Below are 14,114 nucleotides of genomic sequence, written 5' to 3' on the forward strand. Positions count from 1 at the left end.
ACTTTACAATTAGAGAATAGTACCGGGCTTCCTTCGGACACTCCATGAAGTGAATGACTTCTGGAATGAGGAGCCGCATCTTCGAGCTGCCAAATTCAAACATGATAGTCCTTGGCAATGATGGTGTCTAATTATCTAGGATACCATCTAAAGCCAAGTTCATGCAGGAGTAGCTCTTGAGCGTTTCGTAGAGCCGAACTAAATCTGGTTTGTGATAGTTTTCTGATGCATCTAGCTGCCACTATATCCACTTGCTATTGCCTAGAAGAGGCTGCGGCCGCAACTCCGGGTCCTCCCGGGGTACAAGTTGTTATAGTGTATACAGACAAAAAAAACTGATAGCAGGGGGTTTGGAAACTTAAGACAGCTTGAAGGATTCTTGGATTGTCAGATTTTCTCTCTCATTATTGCTATAATAGTAAGGTAGCTCGTGAGCATCGATCGACGTTTATTCCTTCGATCTTGGCATTGCCAATCCTAGTAATAAACATGACCACGAGCACAGGATTCTGTAGATTCTTACTAGTGCTAGTATCATCTGATATGGGCGTATTCCTTTATAAACCCCTGAGCTAGCTTTGATGTTTTGGGCATAGGATTTTCCTTCTAGGCTGCATGTAGAATTGGTTCTTGGTTCTTCACACCATCACAACATCTAGCGCTTCCGAAGATTCGGGCTAATAACACACAAGTTGCTGCACCCCACACTTTGCTAAAGCAACGATTTCGTGCATAAATATGGCACACTGGGCGTTGCAACGTGACAACTCGAGGCGAGCAAAGAAAGGGATGCGCGGTGCATCTCAATACGCCGGTAAGGAGCGCTGAAACGCTAGGACTTACGACTGCCGAGGCGCGTATAGGAACGAATCAGAAGCAAGTGTTTATTCAAACATGTGATCCAATGGTAGAGCTGCTGGATAGTAGCTTTCTTGGTTAGCTTGAGTGGCTGTCATATATCTTGGTAAACCTCAGTTTACAAGTGTCGTTGAAGTTGGTTCCAGTCATTAGACATTTAGCCGATACAACCGAGATTCGGCCCTGATACTACTACCTACTATACTTTTCCACTGAATTTAGGCACATGCCATGACCTTTTCCAGCACTTAGCAAGCCTTTTGAAGTGTTCCTAGAGCCTTGATATGTTGCGTTCATGTACCTGTATAGAAGGATTCTGATTGCTAAGCCTCCCTCTGTAGTTTCAAGGGGGATCAGAGCAGGAGCAATACCCCTGCGGAAGTTGCCCGCCGCCACATATAGGTCGAGTTGAATTTAACCACTCAACCAGCCGGGGTAATGGCACTTGAAGGGAATCTTCGGCTCAACGTAAAATAGCGCAGACCAAGACGGGCATTGTACATAATGAGAATAAACTTGGCTAGAAGCAAGAAGACGGACGTGTTTGGAACCAGGCTTTGCGCTTGAACACTCATGTAACCCTGCAATGCGGTTGCCTAAGCTAGTAGAATCCTTTCGGTAGACGAGTCAGCATCGCGCTCCCCCACGTGTGGCTTTCAGTTTGTAGATGGAATTTAGTCTTCTTTGTCGAACGTGATTACATATAGACACTCTATTACACATCTTTTGCCCAGTAGACGTTATATACAACTGTTGGATTAAGCATTTACTTGCAAGGGCCGTGATTAGTATTCAAAGCGCTGCTCATCGTCTGATCGATTGCTTATTCTCTTGAAGTGGAGAGGAGGAGACGACCGAGACGAACTAAGACACACCCTAATTTGGCTAGGAGACGACTTTGGACTCTAGAGATGTTCGGTGCATTTTTTATTGGCTAATATGTTCCTCGGTGGAGAATTTGGTCTTGGAATCGCTACTAATCCTGGTAGTTCTCGCAAACAGCTTCCAGGATGAAAACGACCGGGGTGCGCTTCGCCCTTTGATAGTCTTCTTGTCACTGCGTGAGATCTGATCTAAATGCTGCCTAGGTCTGCATACTGACGCGGCCAAGCTACCCCGAGCACCGAACGGTAGTCGAGATGGCATGGCCCCCCTTACATGCCCCTTAATAAAGCTTGCATTCGATGGCACGTAAAAGCATGAGCTGCCATAACGATTCACTAGTCCTAGTAGGATCAGCGGCGGCTGTTAAGCGGCCCTATCGGACTGTCGAATTCTGACTGAATTGAGCAGGCATGAAGCAGGGGTAACGTTGAAGCAGGATTTACATAGCCGCTATGGGTTAACAGACGCGATGCACAAGTAGTCTAGAATGGCAAAACTCGGAACTTGAATTGTGGGTAGTATAAAGATGGTCAACGCTCTCTATATATATGGAACCTATGACCCCCAAGATATGAGAGCCAAACCGAGCCTAACAAGAAGAAGCCAACTGCCTACACTGAAGAGCAATATATACTCCAATCCTCCTCGATTGTAAATGCTGCTCTGCTGTTGACACTGCCAACACTGAATAGGCTAGCTTTACAAAGGGGTAGGGTCAATCTCGCCGAGAGTGAGGTTGGCAATAACGTCCCAGTGTTCCACGATGCAGCTCCCATTCATTCGATAGGCATCCATAATCTTGATTGGCGGCGTGGAAAATTCATAATGGTGTACAAAGCCAGTGTTGTTTATAAAAGTCTGGTGCACAATAGTGGTATTGACGCGTGGTCTCCCAGAAAGCGCAGTAATAGCAGCATCTCGTCCCTGTCCAACAGACGGGTTATGCTGAATGTAGTCGACCCAAACGTAGTTATTGAAAGCTTCTGGGATATTCTTTTGAACATTGAACTCGTTCACAAACGCATTGAAAATCTTTTCTTGTTCCAGTGGAGTTGCTGGCCGAGGAGGGCAAGCAGGAACCGCAGTTTGAGTCGAGCCTGAGCCCGAAACAAGAGGAAGAGTGGCGGTGAGAGCACCGATATAAAGCAAAAATTTCATGATGTAATGATTTCTTGAACTTGAAGATTAAGGAGAGCCGAAGCAGTAAACTTGTGGAGCCTATAGTCGCGATACAAAGAGAGTATATCTAGAGATCGCGTGATGTATTGGGAGGCATAAGAAAGCTATTTATCTCCAGAAATCAAAAGAATCTTAAAGTTGAATAGTAATCTACGTCGGATCGGAGTTTTTAAAGCCTTTGATGTATAAATTTACCAATGCTGACAACAACAGTGATATTTCAATACACGGAGCATCCTTTCTATTGAAAATGCTACGACAATGGCAACTATATTCAGTGAGGTTTCTCGACAAAGTGGATCTTTGTACTAAACTGGCTGTCCGGTCGGTGTTTCTGCCGTGTGTACGCGGCCAATCCCTGCGAATGTCAGAGCTGGAGCTAAACCAATTAGTCGCACGTCTTAAATCCGATGCCGAGTGCCGACGTTATGGATTCAGCGATCTTTAGTCTTGATAGCGCCAATACATACCCTATAATGTATGTATTTTGTAAAGATTTCTCCATAGGGCAACTGACGTTACGACTAAACTCAGGCTGCTGCAAAAGAAAGAATGCATCTTGGACGAGAATCTGAGAGCTCGATCAACTTCTTCATTATCGAACTTTTGCAATGGCCTGACCCCTGAAGTGCTAAGTTAGGCATCGAGAAGCAGACAGCAACATTGATAGCGTGGGGAGAAGACTCGAGTGCAGCACTCTTATTTAGTACCACGCAGGCCCAAGTATCAAACAAGAGACTCAGAGTCTCATGTTTGAATGACAGACAATGAGGAAGGTAGAGTTATGTGTTTGCCAAGGCCCGATATCTTAAAACAGGCGTATTCGTTGCGTATTTGAATGAGAATAGTGGGACTTGAATGCGCGAGTATTGAAACATGTTGCATTAAGTTATAGCGGATACCAAATACGCTTACTTTGAACATCAAATACGCTGGCCCCCTTCTTTTCGTTTCAGAAAATACACCTACTTTCCTAGATTGAGTTGATGAGCCTTCTATGTTACAAACCTCTTTGTTACCGTACCGGAGTATACGATTTTGTCGATTGTAATAATTAATGGCGTCGCTGGCGTCTGAAAACATTGTCTGTACAGGTAAATGCTCCGAAGCCAAAAAACTGAGAAGGTCGTCCACTCTAGTTGTATAACCAGTGAGAGTGGCGAACGACACAAGCAGCAACCGCGATTTTCATACTCGGATCAATACCTGAAAGGAATCATAATTCATAACCCAAAGTCGAGTTGTACTTCTTACATTCAAGGCTTCTGCAGAGGAGATGAGGTTGAGAGGAGGTTATCAGCGCACGCCAGTAAAATAAGATCGTATTTTTATAAGAGAGTAATAGCAAAACGGCACGTATAATTGTCACGCTGTTGATGTTTTTAATTTCTATTTTTGTTTACAATTCGCTTGACAGCTTCACAGTTTGACAGCATCCAATTGACGATGGTAACTCCACCTTTGCCCTTGCGCACGCACTCCGCCACAACCCGAATGCGTTCCTGAGTTAGAGATTTAGGAACTAATCAATCAGGCAGTATGAGAAAGATGAGAGGCTCAGGTCGAAACAAAGGCATCGGGGGGAAGGAAGCAAAGTGTTCGAAATATTTCAACAAGAATTATCAGCCGCGATGCAGTGTATAGGAGCAAGACTATAAGAAACAGAAGTACTCCACACCAACCAGGTAAGATATTAGGGAAATGCTTGCCACCATCCTTGGCATTACATATAAAGACTGCGGCAAGGAGCGCGATAGTTGCATGCATAACTGAATAGATACTTGCACATCTCCATAGATACAACTCGAATGTGGAAGGAAACGTGAAATTCCAGGCTCCAATGTGTATCGCGCCAAATAGAATCATTGCTGCCAGCATTGCCGTTGCAGTTGGGATTGCAAACTTCTTGCTGTCGCTCGCGGCCCGACCGTCAGCGGCGTGTAGTGGTGCACCATATGGGCGTTTACCCACAGGAAGCGCCAGATTTATGATAGAACCGTCGTCTTCTTCAAGTTCCTTTGCTATCCATGTGTGGTAGTCTTGATGCTGCAGAGAAATCGTAGTTGATACGCCGATAGATTTTGGTTTATCCCAGTACAAGCCATATATGATGATTGCACAGGCTGCAAAGGCCAAAACGGCGAGCTCAAGCGGGCAGATGGAGAGCTTCCTTGCAGCACGAATAAGAATTTGTATTGTGGACCATATGATTTGGGCAACTGAAACGGTCCTGATGAAGGGGTCATCTTTAGCCCTATCAATGAGTTCTTCTTCAGTGATATCGGGTAATCTGGCGACTCGGTTCGTTTCTCTGAGTTTGATGAGATCCCTTCCAGTAAGGTGATGCAGATTGTACCCGTTCACATTTTCTCTGCTTTCTTCTTTCAATATAACAAACCCTCCCATGTTTGCATAGTAGGTATGCGTTAAAGACCATCTGATGCGATCTTGATCTGCAAGTCGCAGCAATGTCGGGTGGTCTTCGCGAGCTTGGAGGCGGACGTTGTAAGCCACGCCAATTATGATTTCAGGTGCAAGAATTGTCAATATAAACGCATTTGAAGCGCTGAGAAGGTGCTTTAATTTCCATCTGATGCTCGCTTTCCACCCAGATACTTGTGTAACATCATTGAGATCATGTCTGTAGCCATGGCGTTGCTCTGGAACATTAGGATGCTGAAGCGTCCAAGTACAAGCAAATATTGTGAATAGCGAACTCCGAAGTATATCTAGCGTACCCCGAAAATTAGGAGACGATACATAGTTTACCCCGATGGGAGGTTTAGAACATGTGGTCTCAAAGACTGAATATGCCCTGGCAACTGCAACGAAGCAGAAGAGAGCAAATTGAGATGATATCTTAAGCATTTTTACAGAGAAAGGCTTCTTTTGTTTTATTTGACTGATCCAGTGGCTGAGAAATTGCCAATGAATCTGAAAGAAAGATTGTGGCATGGCTACAGCCTGTATATATGAACACTGATGATACATATCTTGCATTTCAGCTATATAGGAATCTTTGGCTGTGCCGTTCCTGCATATCTTCGCAGCAACCACAACGTCGGGCGACACAAAAAGGCCAAGGTCAATGGCCAATTTGGTGTTGAGTAGTCAATCGAGTTTCCGGCAATTGCCTAAAGCGACTCAGCGTGAGGCGCATACGCAATGCTCTGAAGAAGAAAATTAGGCTTCGAATATCCAAATAATTGGCCGTGGGCAACTTGACCTGTCTGATATGCGATCCATCGGAGATAATCCGCCAGGCTGAATCAAAGCTGAGGCTCAGCCCCCAATGATACATCACGGTAGTATGCTACCTCGTAGACATCAGAACTCATCTCATAGGCTTGATTCGTATACGGATGTGAGACAAATCTCTATTTTAAGCCATAGCTCCCCGTCTCTACAACTCCCTCGGCTCGGACTGGATCATTGCCAAGAAACGTCAATTCGATTAACAACCAACAGAGTGTAGTAGCGCTATAATAGTGCAGCTCTAGCAGCATTTTCATGCATCCATCACGCGTAAGAGAAGTAACTAGCAAGCGGGCGATATGTGTGACTCAAACAACCTGCTGTATATGGATTAATACTGTTCGATTACATGCAAGCATGACCAAAGCGCGCGATACTGTACATGTAGTGTCATCGCGGGCCGTGCCTTGAAATGAAGACAAGCATCCCTTTTATGCTGCAGCTTCCCTTGCAATAACATAGAGTTTTATGCTACAACCTGTTTCAGACTTGAATCTGTTCATTAGCAATGACAGATGCCGCTGCTTTGAACCTGGCCGCGCTGCGTTTGCACGATTCGCCTAGGCTGCAAGTCCTCTCTCCCGCAATATGGGCCATTATCTTCTCCTTTCTCGACTCGGCGCAAACAATTGCGCGTATCGCATTAACATGTAAAAAGCTCAACGCTGTCGCTCAAGTGCAAGGATGGCCTTGCTTTGTCAGGAGCCGCTTTGCGAGCCTCAAGCTTCCAAAGGCGCTCGGCGACAAGGAATGGGTTGAGCTGGCCAAGAAGTTGATTGCACAATCGCGCGCCTGGGATCGTCGAGCTTTTTCTATCACTTCAGTAGTGTCTCCTATTCAACAAGGCGGAGGCAATGAGCGTTCTGGTCTAAGTCGCGGGCGCGGGCGAGGACGAGGACGAGGACGAGGACGTGGGAGAGGAAGCAATCGCGGTGGTGGTGGCCAGTCTAGGATGCAGACGTTTCCGGCACATGTTGTCGTTGATGCGAGTTCCAAAGTCGATGGGCAGAACGAAGAGGAGACAGTTGCTTGGGGTCTCGGCGAGGACGTGGTTATCCGATCGCGAAAGTCAAAGAGCTCTACTATTCAGGGTGAAACTTGGATATCACTTCCCGGAGTCGAGGCCGGTTTTAGAAGCGGCGACGATGATGTGACAGCCATATCGATTCTGTCTGATTCTGCGCCCCAGCCTGGTCTCCTTGTTGGCCGAGCAAGCGGTTACTTGCAGCTCATTTCCACAGGACGCAGCGACGTGGGACGGCTTCTCGCTTGGTTCCATCCAATGCGTGGAGGTGTAGATCAACGTGACATACAGCACTTTGATACCAACGAATCGCAAAACACCATGGTAGTTGCCACAAAGGAAAACATCTTGTTCTACCCTTTAGAGCCCAACAAATGGCCAGCTGCGGATATGGCCAATGGCACTCCAGATATCGTCGTTGAGCCCACTGATGCCTTTAGCGTCAAGAGTCTGCCCAACTCTCAAGACTTTAGATTCATACGCGAGGCAAAGTACATGAGCAACGGAGATATTGCCTTGTGCATGGCTAGTAGCGCACAGCCTCTGCGCTATCTAACCAGGACGCCCTTTGGCACCGTATTGGCCAATGCCGCCAAGTTGCGACCTTCGAGCCGTTGCACCGAGTCGCATATCTTTAACGGTAGCGACCCGCAAACTGCTCGAAGTGTATTGCCAGTCAACTCTACTTCAGTTATTGGTGGCTCTGGCAACACCGTCTTGAGCTCTTACGACGATGGCACAGTTCGGCTGCAGGATCTTCGGAGTCATTCTCCTATTGACGCCATCTTTCAAGATCATTTTGAGATGACTGCCCCTCTCGGCCCTCTTCTGTCCTATGGAATGGACAGATTTATTGTTGGAAGCGCCCGCCTACCTATTCTGAAAATCTTTGACTTCCGATGGACGAGGCCTTACTCTTACACAGATGCCCTCGACTGCAGGAAGAGCGAACTCGGCCCAACACCAAAACCTCTCACCGGAGTACCAGCCCCAAAGTCTTTAGATTATGCAAAATGCTGTCATCTATCTGGACGCCAGTGTACCCTTCACTCCCTGGCGCGGACCGATTTCTACAGACCAAACTGCAATTTGTATCTCCCCGTTGTGTGTCCCGCCGTGACGCCGCTGTATTCGCTTGCCAAATCGTCAGACATGGCGTCAAATCTCTACGCGGGCGTTACCGGCGAGCTACTGAAAATAAGCCTCAAAGACGCTGCGGTCGATGAGCGGGAAGATTTCTGTATGAAGCAGATGGGCAACAGTAACCGCTGCGGCTATACCTTTCACAGGAGCCTTGCCAACTTGGTTGAGACGGGAGATGGAATTGCGTTGAGCGATATTTCCCAGAGCAAGAGACTTCCACTTTTGTTCAAACAGAGTCCTGAGCTGTTGTCTGTCACTGCTACAGGGGAGCTCCGCCGGCTCGATCATGCTTTGAGGTAACAAAGTATAGCCGATTGACTCTTTTGCGAATCAAGGAGAGTTAGTGTGATTTGATCCTTTTGTGTTGCTATGTTAACAGTGCATTCCAAAGTATGAAACACGACTAGTAGTCAGCAGTAGCAGTAGCAGTAGTACCAGTTGTAGCTTGTGCTATCGCCAGATTGTTGGATAATAGAGTCGAGGTACTTGAACTTTCCCCTATAAGAGCTTGTGAATGAAGTAAAGTACATGTATGCCCGACCACATCTTTTTACATGCCAGGAATCTGAGTCACTTTGAGTGTCAAAGAGAGTTTAGCCTTTACTTCAAGCCTCCAAGCTAAGGACGCGTAGTCAGGGTGATTAATGCAGTGGGCCCAGAGATTTTGAGTATAAATATATAGATATGGACTAACATAACCAGATCTTCATCTTAACATCATCTGCGCCAAATGTCCTCACCATTAGTCGTTGGCCCTGCGACAGGCCATTCTCATACTCACACAATCATCGTCTTGCATGGTCGCGATAGCGAGGCACAAGAGTTCATGGCTGAGTTTTTCGAGTGCGAGGCAACCGGACCTGAAACAGATCGCACCCTGCCGGCGCTTTTTCCTACAGTCCGCTGGGTGTTCCCGCAAGCAAAACCCCTCCATTCTGAACGCTTCAATATCGAAATGTCTCAATGGTTCGACATGTGGAGTGTGGAAGACCAGCAAGAGCGAGCTGAGCTGCAAATACCTGGCTTGCGAGCGAGTGTCGATCGCGTCGCCGAATTGATCCAAGAAGAGGAGCTTCTCGTACCCCGGAAGAGAATATTTCTAAGTGGAATCAGCCAAGGATTTGCGACGTAAGGATTCGATTCACTATACCATTGTTAGAAATAAGTGTTAACAGTATTCTCTTTTAGCGTATTGGCTACCTTCTTTGCTGATGGTAGAGGAGGTTTCGCTGGTCTATGCGGATTCTCTAGCTGGTTCCCGCTCGCCGCCCAAGCTGTACCAGAAGTCTATGCTTTCGGGGGGGATTCTAGTCAACAATTGGCAGCCATGCAGCGATTTTACCTTGGTAGAGATGAGTCATCGCCAGTACAAATGACCTCGACGCCTATTCTTCTAGGGCACTGCCGAGACGACGAAGTTATCGATATTCAAAGTGGGACTCGCCTGCGAGATTTTTTATATCGGTTCGATATGGAGGTTGACTGGCAAGAATATCTAGACGGAGGACATTGGTTCAATGAGCCGCAAGGCGTTGATGATTTTGTTAGGTTTTTGCGACAGCATATGTAGATAATAACCCTAAGTCTGGGACTACGAGAATAATATTTTAATGTCCACCTCGTGTCTCATACGTGGAGATCCTAATATGTCGCTGACCGGCCGGAGCTACAATGAGAGGTTGTGAGGTCAATAGCGTGCGGGTATCTTCATACTCAAACACACTAATGAATGATTAAAAGTAAAGGTTTAGGTTTATAGTCTACTTTGATTGCATATAAGAGGGTTGGCTGAAATGCAGTGTAACGGCGGGGCCGTAGAGCGGCTATCTGGATATCCATCGCATATACTACCGCTGCTACTCGGATAGCATGCCGATAAGGCTTTGTCTATCACTAGTACTTACACACCGGGAAGGTTATCTCTATATCTTCGGCAACCGATGAAGCGATGGTACCTTGTAAGAGTGGTAGTAGCACCAGTATCAGATATAGTATGCGGAGAATTACTATGTAGCATCTGTTCTTTAAGGAGTAACATCTCCGTAAATATGCTTTCCATCCAATAATAACCTTGTAGTATGATTTATTTGAGATCTGAGATCAAGTTTGCATATGGGTACGCATTCTCGATGCCTGGAATCTTGTACGAGCTCTGAGAAAGGCCGTGGGCCACCACCAAGGAGCGCTGATGTTCAAGTAGGAAGCAAGATGATAGTAGCTATATACAGCGATACACCCGCAAATTTTGTCATATAGATACGTAGTTATACAAAGTAGAGCTGGCGAGTTTTTACGTCTATATTATTGGCTATTGAGAGACTTTGGTCCCTATAACTGGAAAAGTACAGATCCAAGTCTCGAGGAATAAATGCAAAGCGATATCTCAGCGAAATGCATTACATAGTAACATGGTACACAAAATAAATCTCGGCCTGTCATTACTGATGATGATCAGTGGTAGAATTTTATTGGGCCAGTTCATGAATATATCATCTGTCCCTGGCTGTTGATAACCATTTTTTAATACCTGGCAAAAGAACCCTGAGACGAGAGACAATCTTATGCTTAAAGCTGGAGTGTCTGTCAGTATTTTAAACGATTTTTGTATTATGCATTAATATGTAAACGAATGTGAGTTCACATATACAAAATCTGGGGGCTCGTCTCCAAAGTCTGAATACCTCGAGCCCGAGGCCTACTAGGAACGGATAGATTCGCAGAATCCTCCCGCCCTATGTTGACTTCACCAATGATCATGCCACAAACATTTGCGGAATCTTGAAATCGCCCTTCTAGCATTTGAATCTGGGCTTTGAATTGCAAATACAAAGAGTACTGTTGCCGTTCGGCTGATGGACGATGTAACTAGGACAGCGCACTATGGCTTGCAGGCCACGCATTGGCGTTTCTCCCAGAGATTGGCGACAAGGAGCGGGCCGCAACGCAAATGGCCTGTGCTTACTTCCAAAACCAGGCTTGATCAGCGACTATCTGAACGTGGAGACGGCTCGTTTAGCCGGACAATCTGGCCCGCCAATTCATGCAGTGGGCGGGGATGACAGGGATTGGTGGAAGACTAGGCTGACAGAGGGAGCTAGATAGAGGTAGGGAAGACGGTCTTTGAGATAGTCTTGGGACTTGTGCAAAAGTTACTTGAATTGGTAAAATGCCTACTCGTATACGAAGTGCTAGACCTCACGAAGTTTTGCAGGAGAGAGATGGAGACGATAGATGTAATTTGAATACCTTAAGATATGAGAGAGCCTCACGCACGTATACCTATTTTTACATTGGATATGTTTCGGCTTGTATATACATGTATTTTGTTTACTCCCAAGTCTTTGCTTTTATTTGGCTTAATGCAGCATTTTGTTGACCTATAATGCATTGGTGACGTTGCGTCTTATTCTATCGCTGACGTGCTCAAAACTCATCTAAGCTAATGAACAAATGGGTAAAGAGCACACGAGGGACATACACGCATTCTCTTCCGGCTTAGGAAACAAGGCTTACAACAAGAGCAGCTCCGCTTTGCTAGAGTCTGATCGCCGACTTTCACTCAACTCCTCCAATCACAACGATATACCTCCTTTGATGATATCACTCACAGATTGAACCGACAGAGGAAAGCCCCAACGTCGGCGAATGGAGACCGTTGATGTGCATCTAGGCGATGTTCTAACTCAAGGCTGCTTAGCGAAGATTGAAAATCACAATCGCTCATTGCTGCTGTTTTGTATCAAGACCGATGAGGCCGCTTTCTTTGACCTAGCTACGAACGGTTCACTCAGTTCTATGCTGTTCATGATTGACACTGTCCTGAGCCCAGAATCCAGCATAGAGACAAAAAACCATCACTGACCATTGCCCCTCTATTCACTCTTCAAATGCTGCTAAATGGCCATAATTAGAACTGCAGCTGTGTTGGTGCAAAAGAATTCCTGATAATACGAAACTGGAAGCGATACAGGCGGTATATGTCGGCTATGCGGGCTGCGGATTACTATTCATTGGCTGGGGATGTTCATTGTTGAGCAGATACGAACAAGGGTAAAGGCAGGGATGGTAGGCATTATTAGGAAAATGCAAAGGCCTGAAGATGGAAAAAGAATGGGATGGAGGGTATACTACCAGTATTGGTAGAGACCATGGAGGGGTTATTGAAGTATTTATCAATCTCTACATAGCACTCCAGCTCATTTTGAGGCGTTCTCTGTGCGCTCCTAGTTATCTCTCAATTCAAGAGCAGCCCCATCTATAATGCCACTAGACAACAGTAAACAAGATACGTCATTCGACTATATGTTCTCTTTTCTTGAGCCTTTTGAATGCTTTGCTTTATAATCTTTACGTATATGCGTTCTATCTATATGAGCGGGGAAGCACCAAAAGTCCCTGGCAAATAAACCCTGCATCCGCCTATTTCGTCTCATAGATGTTGATTCTAAGACTGCAGCTAGTTGTTAGAGCGGCCACTAAAGATTACGATATTGGAAACAGGGGTGCCCGCATTAACACGGGCGGGATTATGCACTGAAGCCATCGATAGTGGGTGATGTCGCATATCGTGTGAGAGATAGCGATTAAATAAGCACTCCGATTGCACTGTTCCCACATCGTCTAGCTTCAAGCAAGCACTCTATTGTCGATTCTACGTATTGTTACGCCGGTCCTTTTCAATCCTCCTCCGAGTCGCTTTTGTTCTCCTCGGGATGCTGCCTCAAATATTCGAGGTATGCGGGATCGACGGGCCAATCATGCTCGCCACCCTCACGCTTGAAGTACCAAACATCCGACGTGGGGAATCCGACGCTGTCAACCCATGACTTGAGGCCGTCGAAGTTGCGGCACTGGAAGTCGCCGCTGAATTCTGGCTGCGGCTGTATCATGTTCTCGTACCAGTGCCAGAGGATGAGGTCAACGTCTGAGTGGCATGTTGCTATTTGGGTGAGGAAGTGCAAGCAGTGGTAGAGGTGCTCCCAGTCATGGCGGGATCTCTCCTTGCCACGAAGGTAATGAGCGCCTTCCAAGCCCATTCTTAGGTGGTTGATGCAATGTAGTTGATGCGTGACGGAGAGCATCGCAGGAAACGAGTTGGGATCTCCTGGCATGTGAGTTATCTTGGCCGGGTCTTGGCCGAGCTTCCGCACATCATCTGCACTGATAGTTATTGTCGACAATTTTGATAGCTCGTGCCATGCCTCCTCGGTTGCGTTATTCGGCCGCTGGCGAAGGACATCGTCGCTGAGCAATTCGTTCTTATGGAAGACTTTCTCAAAGGAAAAGGTATACCGATCAAAGACGGGGGCTAGACATCAGTTAGCAAAAGGTGCGCTGACTTTTTCTTGGAGAAGGCTGTGAGTGGAAAGTAAAAGGCATAACTTACAATATCCCGATGCCTTTTGCAACAATGAATTTGTATTGATGGTATCCAGCAGCGATTGCTGCTGTGACGAGCGCTGGATGGAAAAGAGTACAAGCACTGCTCCGACGAGTATGACTAGTAGGATAGAGTTGACGGCGATGAGCATGATGCTGCACCAAACAAGTCTGGAGTGACGAGTCCGTTCAGTCGACATCGGCATGAGCGTTTCTGTTGATGATGCATCGTCTTCATCCTGCTTAGCCAGAGCGGCATAAGCCGAGGAGCGCACAAACGACGGCATGACAGCACGAAATCGATGTTTGGAAATTGAGAAGAGAATCAAGTGAAAGTCACTTGTGTCTAGACAATAATTGAGGAAGCCAAAAACAACCGGCCAAGTAGCTA

At 46.4% G+C, this 14,114-nt stretch overlaps 5 protein-coding genes across 5 annotated transcripts; 2 read left to right on the forward strand and 3 right to left on the reverse strand.

Moving 5' to 3' along the window:
- Positions 1–2,442: 2,442 nt before the first annotated feature.
- Positions 2,443–2,901, reverse strand: TGAM01_v208907 (hypothetical protein; the record flags this gene model as incomplete). Its single annotated transcript, XM_018806950.1, has 1 exon — positions 2,443–2,901. One exon carries the CDS (start codon positions 2,899–2,901, stop codon positions 2,443–2,445), a length of 459 nt encoding a protein of 152 aa, XP_018659840.1.
- Positions 2,902–4,479: 1,578 nt separating this feature from the next.
- Positions 4,480–5,790, reverse strand: TGAM01_v208908 (hypothetical protein; the record flags this gene model as incomplete). The annotated part of the gene is made up of 2 exons (XM_024550435.1): positions 4,480–5,598; positions 5,692–5,790. 2 exons carry the CDS (start codon positions 5,788–5,790, stop codon positions 4,480–4,482), a joined length of 1,218 nt encoding a protein of 405 aa, XP_024404816.1.
- An 895-nt stretch (positions 5,791–6,685) lies between these two features.
- On the forward strand, positions 6,686–8,644 carry TGAM01_v208909 (hypothetical protein; the record flags this gene model as incomplete). The annotated part of the gene is made up of 1 exon (XM_024550436.1): positions 6,686–8,644. The coding sequence occupies one exon, from the start codon at positions 6,686–6,688 to the stop codon at positions 8,642–8,644; it is 1,959 nt and encodes a 652-aa protein (XP_024404817.1).
- Positions 8,645–9,074: 430 nt separating this feature from the next.
- TGAM01_v208910 (phospholipase/Carboxylesterase) lies at positions 9,075–9,914 on the forward strand (the record flags this gene model as incomplete). The annotated part of the gene is made up of 2 exons (XM_018806947.1): positions 9,075–9,472; positions 9,533–9,914. 2 exons carry the CDS (start codon positions 9,075–9,077, stop codon positions 9,912–9,914), a joined length of 780 nt encoding a protein of 259 aa, XP_018659837.1.
- Positions 9,915–13,020: 3,106 nt separating this feature from the next.
- On the reverse strand, positions 13,021–14,010 carry TGAM01_v208911 (hypothetical protein; the record flags this gene model as incomplete). The annotated part of the gene is made up of 2 exons (XM_018806946.2): positions 13,021–13,652; positions 13,731–14,010. The coding sequence occupies 2 exons, from the start codon at positions 14,008–14,010 to the stop codon at positions 13,021–13,023; spliced, it is 912 nt and encodes a 303-aa protein (XP_018659836.2).
- Positions 14,011–14,114: the final 104 nt, after the last annotated feature.

The sequence above is a fragment of the Trichoderma gamsii genome, assembly GCF_001481775.2.
Source record: "Trichoderma gamsii strain T6085 chromosome Unknown Scaffold_40.2, whole genome shotgun sequence".
In the NCBI taxonomy this organism is placed as follows: domain Eukaryota; kingdom Fungi; phylum Ascomycota; class Sordariomycetes; order Hypocreales; family Hypocreaceae; genus Trichoderma; species Trichoderma gamsii.